Below are 12,227 nucleotides of genomic sequence, written 5' to 3' on the forward strand. Positions count from 1 at the left end.
CCACTCTCCCTAATCATCATTATTCTATGTTTCCCTTTTTAGTTTTACAGCAATAGCACAAATAAAATTAAGAAAAATAGTCCTTAACGTATATCAGATAAAAGAGAAAATAAAAATGCTGACAGATCAGTGAAGTATTCTGCACATGCAAAACGTACCCTAGTTTCTTTCAAAGAAGATTCAATTCCATCCTTATGCTGATGCATTTGATCTAGATGAATCCTCCAGTCCTAAAAAAGATTCCACAAAGTAAAACATAGGTAAGTAAAACTTTCGTATTTCCCCAGTTACTAAACAAAGGCTGGCATGCAAGGCAGGGTCAGTTCTCTTTTATACTATTACCATGCATCATTCTGCCACTGCCATGTTTGTATTCAGAGGCACTTGCTTAATGTGACACAATTTATAAATCTCCTAAATCTCACATGTGACGCTCAGATGCATAAACAAACACTGACATCCTCACTGATACCATAGTAGCTATGCTTTTCAGAGTCTGTTTGATCTTATCATAGAATCATTTTGGTATGATCATTGAGTCCAACCATTAACCTGGCACTGCCAAGTCCACCCCTAAACCATGTCCCCAAGAACCTAATCCACACGTTTTTTAACACCTCCAGGGATGGTGACTCTACCACTTCTCTGGGCAGCCTGTTCCAATGCCTGACAACCCTTTACACGAAGATTTTTTCCCTAATATCCAATCTAAACCTCCCCTGGTGCAACTTGAGGCCATTTCCTCGTTTCCTGTTGCTTGCTACTTGGGAGAAGAGACCAATACCCTCCTCATTAGAAATCACTCTGGGCACAATTACTGAAACTATTGATTATAGCTGCACTAGCTCAGTTTATTTGTAGACAAAATGAGTGCTTCAAATGCCCAACACCTACCAGTTCTAGTTCCCAAGCTTTATCACAATTTTTTTTTTATCAGTGCAAATTTTTTACATCCCCTAGACCCAAAGCACAGCTGCAGACAGACTGTGAGTTCAAAATGAAGCAGAATAGCAGCACTGCAGAATTATTATTTCAGTATTTTGTTCCTGAACATGCTAAAAAATGTTAGAGATTTTTAAGCTTTTGGCACTGTACTGGTCTACATGTTTTGGGTTTGTTTTTTTTTTGTTTTGTTGCTTTTGGTTTTTTAAGTGATGTTAATAAATCTTTATCATTTGAAATCAAACCTTAGGAGACTTTTTTGTAAAGTAGGTACTGTGACAGTGTTTGCTTCTGTGAGATTATGTGATCAAGGACCTTGTCAAAATTGGATGATAAGGAAAATGAGGAGGGAAAAAGTAAAAACCTACAGAGATGCAGACCTGTCTGATAAACACTAAGGGAGACAAGGACAAGAAACAAAGCTCATCAGTCACACTAACTGATGGGCTATCAAGAAACTGCAAGTATCACTTCAAAGATGGTGAACCTGGTCCTTGCAACTGATAAGAATGCAAACCTGGGGGTTCTGGATATTCAGGATGAGGTTTGGTGCAACTGTGTAAACAGATGAAGCAATGTGCAGGGGAAGGAGACTGGTGAAAAAGAAAGTGGGAAACAGTGAGGGGCATAAGAGGGGCTGGTCATGTGTAAACTGTTGCCAGGCAGTCCACTTGTCCACCTGAGTCCTGTGCCTGATCACTGCAGTTTGTCCTATCTTCTTATTAAAAGATTTTAAATTAGCTTTCTGTGCAATCTCATGCTCTATGCCCATACACATATGAGTGCTGCAAGGACTAAGTGTCAGCTGCTGGTGACAGGGGATATGAGGCCAGCAACTGGGATCAGACCAGGACTGCAGGTGTCCTAGGCCTGTGCTGTCTGCAGCTGGAGAGGGTAGGGGTCTTAGTGCCAGCCACAAGAGTAGGTGAGGGTCTCAGCCACCAAGACAGGACTGGCATGTATCCCAAAATCCAGCTACTGGGAGGACCAGTGTTGAGTAAAGCAAGTGATGGGCTCATTGCCAGCAGCTGGAGCAAGACTGTGGGTCACAAGCCTGTGCTGCTGGTGCCAGCTGCTGGGGTGGGAACATGCAAATGTTTGCATCTTCTCCAAACCTGCTATGCACACATAAAATTCAATAGCAGAATGAAAACCGAACCAGTCATCAAGGAGCAGACCTTGAATCCAGACCTGGGTATGAGGCAGACAGAAGGTACATGCTGGTGTTCAGGGGGACCCACAAATGTAGAGTGCCCTTAAGACAAGCACGAGTGTGTGCATCTGTTTGCTGGCAAATGTCAAGCTGGACTAGCCAGCAAGTAGAAGAGCAGTGAAACAGTTAAGAGGGTCCAGGATCCAGGCAGGAGGATCAGACAGACAGACAGACCATGCTCATAGTTGAGGGATCCATGAATGTGTTGTGTTTGTGAACCTAGAGAGAAGGCAGTGTGTGCTTTCACTACTAAACTTCAATCTGAATTAGCTGAAGAGGAGGAAGGGGCCCTATACTTATAATTTATGGGAGTCTTACAAGTGCTGTTGAAGACAGGGCCTTGCTTATGGCAGTTTGTGTAGCTGGCCATGTCAGGGTCCTCTGTGTGATACATGCTTCTGAAGCTGCAAACAAGAAAGAAGCAGCAGCTGCATCCAACAGTGTGGGATAGTGACCCACAAGCACCCAGGCACACAGGGCTTGGCTGCAGCACCTGAGCAAGAATTCCCAACCCAGGGGCTCCTGGAGGACACTCCACTTATAACATCTCATAGCAGGTACAAAACAAATCCTAGCTTAAAACAGCTGCACACTCAAACATGTGCCATCCTTCACTCGCAGGCAATTCCACAGGTTTGAAGTGAGGCCACCCCACTGCACAGCACATGCACACAGCTACTAAAGAACTGGTGCTCCTATCTCACCACCTCAGCAGAGCACAGCCCAGCATCTCCAACAGCTGCTCAGCCCACAAGGTTCACTGGCTGTCTACAGTTGAGCTGCTGCCCCCTATTCCAGAATGAAATAAAGGCTAGTAAATAAAAAGTGCTTATGTTGTATGTTGAGTTTTAAGATGAAGCAGAATCAAGAACCTTTGTTGGTCTGGTGACAGTTGCTCACAATTTATCAAACTCTGGAGTTTAAATAAAACTAACAAACACCCCACACACCCCTGCCCAGGACTTCAGAAAAAGTTCTACTTTCTAATGCCTTTGATTAAACCATTAGCCCTCTTCTGGTAGCCCTCACCATGTAGGAAACAAAATATGCTGCTTTTCTTCTAGAATGAAAAAATGCCAAACACTTCTCTCCAGCTATTTCTGAAAGGCGTATAGCACAGAAGCTAGAAAAAGAAGAATCCTCTTCCATGTTCATTTTGACATATTCCTTAAAGTCAATAGATGGTGCATTAAACTGAAAACTAGCAAACCTTAGTTCTTACAGTGGCTGTAAAGTTTCATGTATGTCTTTATTAAGCTTTAATTTCTTAGTGTGAGAATCAAGCATGATGTTCCCTGTAACAGAGGGGGTTGCCAAGGATCAGAGAAAGGTGGCTCACCCCAGGCAATTCCTTCACCTAGAAAAATGCAGTATAGTATAAGGCAGGTAAGCAATTTAACAGATATTCGAGAGCTTAGCTTATTTTTGGCAAGATAATTATCTCTCATTGAATTCTATATCACTGCTACAGATTGTTCCAACACCCCAACCAGCTGCATCAAAACAAACTAGCAATTTCAATACTGTATTGATCTGCATGTGCTATACAAGATCCTAGAAAGAATGTTTATGGCAATGCCAGGGATAGGTCCTAGGTTCGGACTTTGACTTGCCAAGATAGATGTCTACTTCTAAGTTGCTCATTCTAGACTCCTTGGAGTAGATTATGGAGAGAAATACTAATTTCTACAAAATTATTAATTTCATCTTGAGGTAGTTATCTGGATAGGTAAGTAAAATCAGTCTAAAAAGTACTCGCATCTTTTTGCTAAATGTAAACAGAGCCTGTGATGACTAGATCAGAGGTACAGACCTACTTTATTGCCATTTAAAGTTCAGCAAGATTAATTCCATGCAGTCAACCTTTCATGGGGTTGACAAACAGCTGAAGGATAAGAAGTTCCTCAGTTCTCTTCCAGGAAGATGTTTTAATAGCTGCTAAACTGGGGGTATAATTTTTCAGAAGTACAAATACATTGGAGATGTTTAATGATTTAAGAAGTTTTCACTGAATAAATATATGGAAATAAGTGTATGGAAATAAGGTGCCCTGTAAGTAGCAGAGAAATATTCTTATATAATATTGGGGAAAAAAAAACTACTGAAAATTGTTGCTTTTGTCAAAGTGACAGATTCAGACAAGATAGCATTGGAGATCCCATTATTCACAATTCTTGGCATGATAAAAGGTGTAGATGGAAAGTGAACAACACCGACTAAAACCACACTTTAATTACCATGTGTACACATGCAAATCCATTCCCACAGACCTTATTGTCAGTCCTGACTGTAACTTTCAGCTGTGGAAGCACACGTTCCACTTCCAGATTCCACTCTGCTGCATCTGTCGTGGACTGTAAAATCTCTTCATGCTTTGCAGAATCATTCATGTCCTGTGTAAAAATCAGAACGTTTATATACAAAATATCATCATCTAACAGTGAGAACTGTTAGAAATCATGTTATAATGGCTTACAGTGTTCATAGTCAGAAAAAAAATTACATCCAGAATGATCTAGACTACAGATATAAAAGATTTCTTTACTGGCTTTCTTCGAATTCATAAAGACTAAGAATTACAATAAATATATCTTCTCAGGATATTTGGAATTGAAAAGAATAAAATGCATATAACACAAAATTATAATACATTCCAAAAATAGCAAAGAGGGAAAAATTAAAATAAATTCAAGAAATTAAACCCATGTTTCCCTAAGAGTCTCTGCAAAAATTTCTTGCAAATGTTTCTAGCAACCTTGCAGTGATGATGGTGTAGAAACTGGATGTACATTTTTTTTTTAAATAAGCCGTTTCATTTCATTTGGAATGTTTTTTTCAAGTTTAGACTTTATAAGGACTTTCACACAACAGAAATAAATTGCTGCTACAGATGTGAAAATCTCTTAAGAGAGGACTGATGAGTAACAACTTACCGATCTGTATGTTTGTGCCTTTAGAACATTCAGGTCAATAACATTTTCTTCGTTGTCCGACTCTTCTTCCTGAAGCAAAGTTGCAAGGTAAGGCTTCAGTAAGTATTGCACAATTTTTCTCCATTATTTTGCAGGAGCACAGGACAAGGAGTATTAAATTCCAAATTTCTGACACAGATAGTTTATGATAATGGAGCTTGTATTTACTTAAAATCTTATGAGGAAACACAATATCTGGGACAAGCTGAAAGATGAAAGCTACCCAGCATTTCCCTCAGGGTGCTACAGTATTTAAAAACTAAACCAACCAACCAACCAACAAAAAACTGGAAACCTAAGCCCTCTCACATCAAATGGGCCATTATCAATAGTTGTATGGTAACTGTTATTTCTCATGTGTTTCCTAAAGCTTTGCATTAAAAATAAAACCAAAACAAACCATCACAAAAAACAAACCACAGCCAGACCTGAACCATTTTCAAGATGTTGTCTGTACTACAGATGTGGAGCTGCAGAATGATGCTCTTTTGATAAATGGACAATATATATGTGTTCAGCACTTAGAACAACATATCACAACACTACCATGACAACAAGACTAGCTACCAGAGCTGAGGAACCAAACTGTGCAGATTTCCTTGCACAACCAGCCTCACTGCCTACTGTTCACCTAATTCCTCAAGATTTACAGAAATAGGCTTGTCTCTGTCAGCTTCATCAATCCTATTCAGAAGAATCAAAACCAGAAGAACAATCAGTGAACCTCATCATTAGCATTTAACTACTGGAAATACTGCTAAATTAAATTATGGATACAGCTAATACAACCAGGACATATCAATATATTGGCAGTAACAATGGACTGAGGAAAAAAACAAAACAAAACACCATCAATTGCATCAGCACATAATTAATCCCTGTAAAACAATTAGGGACTCTAAAAAAGGGGTTTTCCACTTGGTACAAACCTAGCTAAATGGCTTTATTAACACACAAACTCAGAGGAGCTAAAAAAACCCCATGTTAGTTTTGAAAATCATGGCCTCTGACACCACCTGACAGCAAATCCAGAGGTTCTTTGAAGGGTTTCAACTGTGCTTTAGTTAAATGTTTCCTCCCCACTTCCCAATTTAACATCTTAGACCTTAACAAGACACAGAAAAGAGCAGACAGCTGATTGTTTTCATATTTAAAGCTTCTAGCCAGCACCCTACATTTCTGAGGCTAGTCAAACATGCAATACAGAATGTCTTTTATTGTTCTCAGAATTATTCAAGACTTTTTCTGTGGAGATTTCAAAGCTGGTAAAAATGCAACCCACGTCACAATATTTGCATATTGTATGAAACTTAAGAATAAAAAATTGGAATTTTTCTTGGCTAATAAAAATGATAAAACTAACGCAACACTCAAGAAAATTGTGAGAAGAGAAAGAAGAGAAGGAAACTCTTCCACTTCTACATTCTTGTAGATTATGGTGGTATATAAGTTGGCACTATGATCAGAACCATATGATAACATTACTGGCACTCTCTTTCTAACTTTTATATTTCATTTTTCCCAAGCACTTGAAAAATGTGAACACAAAATTGGCACAGTTGTGGCATTTTCTCTCGAGTATTGCTGGACCTTAACACTCCAGAAAACTGTTTTTTCCTCAAATAATTTACTGACCTAGCAAGTGAACACTTCCAGGCTCACAGCTCTCGATATTTTGGTTTTAATCTACAGGCATTTTGCAGAGAATCATCAGCTTTTGGAAAAAAATCAGTTATGAAACTAACTTATTTTTGTTATTTTCACTTTGTCTTCAGCTAACTTCCCTCTCCAGAAGAATCTTGTTTAAGTCAGCAGTAAAAAGAGGCTTCGAGGAGACCTGTGAAAATGACAACGTCTTGTGATAGCATTATGCTACCAGAGAACAGTGAGACTCCAACTCTCATAAAAATAATCTTCTGAGAAAGTCAATCAGCAAGAAACAACTTCTCTTCAACATCCATCCATCAGTAAGTCCTAAAGGCATATTTGAACTTACAGATGTATTTCATAGGTTGTTTCAACTTCACTGTAATCATTATATTTAAAAGGAGGAAGAAATAAAACAGGTTACCCTCAAACATTGCCATCTTGTTGGTAAAAGGTATTTCAGAGCAGAAAGAGTTATTCTGTAGCCATAATGGTTGATTGGATGTTACCATTTCATTTGTGGAATATATAGCGATGAGCTGCCATGACCTTTCTCTACAGAAACAATTCTGCAGCCTTTATTTAGGTCTTTGCTTGTGGTGTAGAACAAATGCTCAGTTTCCAGTTGTTCTTTTCCATCTACTTTGTTCACAAATCTTAAGATCAACTAAGTACCCAAGTTACTGTTTCCTATTTGCAGTGAAATCTGAGTTACAATAGTGAGCACTCTGTTAATTAAGCACTGGGCGAATTTTGACCAAATATTAGCCAGTTCTCTAAATGGGGATTGAAATTTCATTGAACATCAACAGCCTGTCTCAGCAGAAAATAAGCAATTCTGAATCTATGCAAGTTTAACATATAGTTAGATTCCAATCCATTTTAAATTGTCTATAAATGCACATAAGCTCTGTCCCAAAAAGCTAACAACCTTATCCGAAAGGAAACAAAAATCTCTACAGAGAAGCTGACGATGCAGGAAAGAGATGCAGGGAAAAGGGCAACAGCTAGTACAAACGACATCTTAAACAAAGCCAAATAAAATGAACCTCAGAGCTGACCAATACTGATATAATCAAAACCATTAGGTAAACCTACCACAGCACTCTCTTCCAGTTTATTAAACATTAATTCTGCATCATCTTCTGTTATTTCTTCTTCTTCTAGCTCTTCTGTTGGATATGCTGGCCTGAAATTTGTTCAAAGAACAGCAAAGCTTTTAAATACACTGAATTGGAAATACCTTTGTAAATTGCTCCTAAGCAAATAAAACATTTCATGAGAAGTACAGATTATGTGGAATATGACTAGATAGTGTCTCACACGCTTAAACAAATAAAATTAAAACTCAGTCTTAAAAGTCTTTGTTTATCTCAGATTGTCTTAAATGTGAGGCTTAGTTATTACACCAAGCAGTACAGTACATTCATACTGCAAAGACATACGGGGAGTAAATTTTGAATAGTTTTCTCTTTTGGTTTAACCTCTTAAAATTTAAGTGCAAGTCACCGTAGACTCATTTTCAATTTACAGCGGAATTTATGTACAAAATAGAGGTAACAGTACGATAGGCAGAAATTACTTTGCTATATCCATTTCAAAACCCATCAGAGGGAAGGAATGAAATAAAGACCAGTTTTAAACAATTTTTTTAAACAAATTTCCATATACTTGAAATTATCTGTCATCCAATTCCTCCTAAGGTTTCCTGTGGATTAAATACTCAAAGTTACTGTAGCCAACTTGTAACATGATCACATACTGTGCACACCTCCAACTGAAGAGGTCAAGATTGACAGATAGGACCTACAATAATATTGATGTTTCAACTCAGTTGTCAGACTAACAAGGAGTTATGCATAGGAAAATGGCCAGAAAAAGGTCATCAGTCAAATATTTGTTCATTAGCTCCATCTATTAATGGCCCAAACTCATCCTTGCTGGTAACAGACTAAATTGTGTGAAATTACATTAGGAATTAACTTGTCCCACTGCTTCAAGCCTAGTCGAATTTTGCATCTCATGAAACACCGAGTAAAACATTTTTGGTAATTATTATGTTTTGTCTTTACATGTACAACTTACATTTGTTTGCTGGAAAACCATGCATAAGGGAGGATACATAAAAGTGTACTATACCTTTTCCAGCTAAAGCCAGAGTATTTCAAGGCTTCTTCAGCTAAACAATCAAGAACGTAGCATGCTTGCTCTCCGTAACCTGCCTTTAATTTTGAGGGAGGGAAATCCACAGACCTTCCCTAAAATAAAAAGAGATTTACTGTTTACAGATTGTGGAACAAAACTAATTGGAATCATATATAATATTGTAAGACCATTTCGTAGTGCCAAAAAGTTAAGAAGTAGCTACACAAAGTATAAACTTCCAATTACCTAATTAACATAATACAAACTCATAGATAGGAAAAGTCTGTCCACTCCTTGGGAACATAACCAGACAGCAAAGACAGTGTGTCATTACTGTTATTTCTGAAGATGATGCACATGCTTGAAATACACTTTGGAAAGCAGAATGTTAAACACTTACAAATGATCGCAATTCTGAGAGTATATTGGATATTGTTGCATTGGGGTCATCGTATTCTTGTGGCTGTTCGAAGGGATGTCCCGCTTTAGTGATCAGCCAGGCAGCAAGTGTGCAAAACATAAAGAATTGCTCACCAGGATTAGTGGGTAGTGCAAAGTAGTGCCTGTTTAAGAAAGGGAAAAAATGGTAAATATTTTGAGCTCCTGAAGCTCTTAAAGCATTATAGGCCAGCACAGGCTAGAAAGCAGATTCTTTAACTGATTCTTTCAATGAGTGATCCAGCTGAACTAAATTACAGATGTCTCATTTCACACATAACCACAGTAGACTGTTTTTTACATGTTGCTCATGTTTCCTGCTTTCATTAAGCTATTAATCAACATTAGACTTCCAAGGAATCAAATGGAAACTGGGTATTCCTCCCTCCTGACAGCAGGATTATACAGCTTCAGTTAAGCACCACCAAATTAACATTTCCACATAAACCCAAGTTATTCCTCTTATTTACTTGAGCAGTCTCAAATCATTATGAGCTCAATCCTGCTCCCAGTTAATTGTAGGGATGCAGAATCCAGCCCACCACTTCATAAAATACCACCACTGACTAATTAAGAGTCTATGCAATGGATCCATTCAGATGTCCCTTGCATAACAATGCAAACTTACAGGCTTATAAGAATCAGAAGTCAAACATGTGCAATTGCCAATAACTTGTAGACCAGGAATGAGCTAAGATTTTGCCAAATCTCAGGCATTTTTCACAGGACAAGTGAATTACAGTGCAAGACCAAATTTAAATTTGAAAAACATCCTCTGAATAGATTAGCAGAAGTGGCTGATAACTACTGTCAACATCACACAGCAAACAGCTTACTTCAAAAAGAAAATAAAAATGATCCATTGCTAAAGCTTTCTACCTTTACCCATGACGTTGGAAGCCAGGGTGGATTTGTCTCATCTTTTATCTACTTTACAACACTTTGAAAATTGCTTTCCATTAAAGGGAGTTTAGGCAAACAGCACAAAGAAAGGTATCTGTATATGGATATATTATTATGCCTCTTCAAAAATAAATAATTTTTGCATCAAGTGACTGCATGAAAACTTTAATGGCACTTCCTTGAGGAGGGGAGAACAAACTTACAAAAGCCTCATTGCCTAGAGATGTGCCTTCTTTCTGTATATTGTCCTCATCCATGCCATTACACCACAGTAACCTCACCTCCTGTTCCTCTCTTAACATCCTCTTCCTGACAACAGCAATACATCCAGTTCCTTTTCCTTCAAAGTTCCCCAAACCTCTTTGCCTTCCCATATTCCTCAAGAGGGGCAAGAGGTTGGCGTACCTAAATCAGCGCATAAGCTCAGATCAGGCACTTGTTTTTGAAGCGGTTCTTCCACCCATCCGCACCTGCTGTGCCTTGGGTCACTTTAAAGAGCAAGGTACACAAACTGGATCTATTTTGGATCACACTAAATTGAACAATGTGGTCCTAACAAGAATTCAGTCCATAAAAATCAGACCACAGTTAATATAAAATATAAATAATGTGCAGACTGGATACTTGGAATCAAACTTTTACCTCTTACCAAAGCTACTCGCTAAGGTGGACAAAGGTTTTCTTTCTTGTTCCAAATATACTGATGTTCAGACAGCTGGCGAAAAACAGCATACAGCCACTGAGCTCATACCTGAGCCTCCTTCCCAACAAGGGGATGATTTGGACTATGTTTTTTCTTCCCCTATGAAACTTGTTTATAGAAAGCTTAACTGTGTGACATGCTGCTGTGCAACCTGGTTGAAACTGATGAATTTGAAAGTTAATTGGGCGGATGGATGCTGAGAGCACACTGGTCCCATTTCCCAGGTTTCCTGTCTTCCACAGTAATTACAAAATAAAATAAATGACAGAATGGCTAGGATTGGAAGTGACCTCTGGAGATCATCTAGTCCAACCCACTTGCTAAGGCAGGTTCACCTAGGGCAGATCGCACAGGAATGTGTCCAGGTGGATTTTGAATGTTTCCAGAGGAGACTCCACAACCTCTCTGGGCAGCCTGTTCCAGTGCTCTGGCACCCTCACTGTGAAGAAGTTTATCCTCATTATCATTACATATAAGACAAATACGTATTAGATAAGAAAAAACAGACTTAAAACAATGGGTCCAAGCCCCCTTATGCACACACACCCCACAAATAGTTACCCTGTATACAAAAAATTAATTTAAGGCAGAAATATTTTTAGCAGATAAACTGGCATGCCAATAATTAAGCTCAAGTTATGTAGTGGGGGCACTGACGGTGAAATGCCTATTTATTTCTCACATCTCAGCCTTTAGAGGGACTTCTCGTTTTGAAAGCTTCAAAACCACATGGGTACTGGTGAAGTTGACTGTTTTTTCACTTGACCCAGGCATCCTGTCGCCTGGAAGCCTGCCTTCCTTCCCTCGTCCCTGACCACAGGGGGTTTCCTCCTCCCAACACTCGGGGTTTGCACCCGTGGGCGCACACCCACGGTACATGGCCTGACGCCTCTGGCTGCAGCCGTGGCGGCTGCGGCCGCTCACGCGTGGAGCCCCGTTCCACACGGCGCGACCCCCCTGCCCCGGCCGGCCCCCCGCACACCGACACGGAACGCCTCCCGGGCGAGGCCGCTGTTGCCCTCCCCGGGGCCTTTCCGCGCCCCCAGGCGCCACCGCCAGCTGCTCAGCGGGGCGGGCGAGGGGCACCTGGAGAGCGGCCGCATGTTGTGTCGCCGCAGCGCCTCCTCCTCGTAGCTCAGCAGCTTCAGCTTGTCCAGCAGCTCCTCCATCAGCACGAACATGTGATAGGCCGCGCCCGGGCCCCGCTCCGCCACCGCCCCCTCCTCGTCCCGATCCCGCTCCCGCTCCCCCGCCCCGCGCCGGC

The 12,227-nt window shown here is 40.0% G+C and overlaps 1 protein-coding gene across 5 annotated transcripts in view; it reads right to left on the reverse strand.

Annotated features, from left to right (window-relative positions):
- Window positions 1–12,178, reverse strand: part of IFT57 (intraflagellar transport 57) — a 28,976-nt gene extending 16,798 nt beyond the window's left edge. For all 5 annotated transcript variants that reach the window (XR_014183115.1, XR_014183116.1, XM_082043105.1 and 2 more), the window contains exons 1-7: window positions 12,050–12,178; window positions 9,320–9,482; window positions 8,914–9,032; window positions 7,873–7,963; window positions 5,089–5,157; window positions 4,426–4,548; window positions 159–230 (exon numbers count right to left, since the gene is read on the reverse strand). Coding sequence is in view for 3 of the 5 variants with exons in the window: in XM_082043105.1 (XP_081899231.1) it covers window positions 159–230; window positions 4,426–4,548; window positions 5,089–5,157; window positions 7,873–7,963; window positions 8,914–9,032; window positions 9,320–9,482; window positions 12,050–12,144 (732 nt within the window). In the remaining 2 variants the exon portion in view is untranslated. The remainder of the gene's footprint in view (window positions 1–158; window positions 231–4,425; window positions 4,549–5,088; window positions 5,158–7,872; window positions 7,964–8,913; window positions 9,033–9,319; window positions 9,483–12,049) is intronic.
- Between the last annotated feature and the right edge of the window lie 49 nt (window positions 12,179–12,227).

This window comes from Streptopelia decaocto, assembly GCF_964273445.1.
Source record: "Streptopelia decaocto genome assembly, chromosome: 1".
Lineage (NCBI taxonomy): Eukaryota > Metazoa > Chordata > Aves > Columbiformes > Columbidae > Streptopelia > Streptopelia decaocto.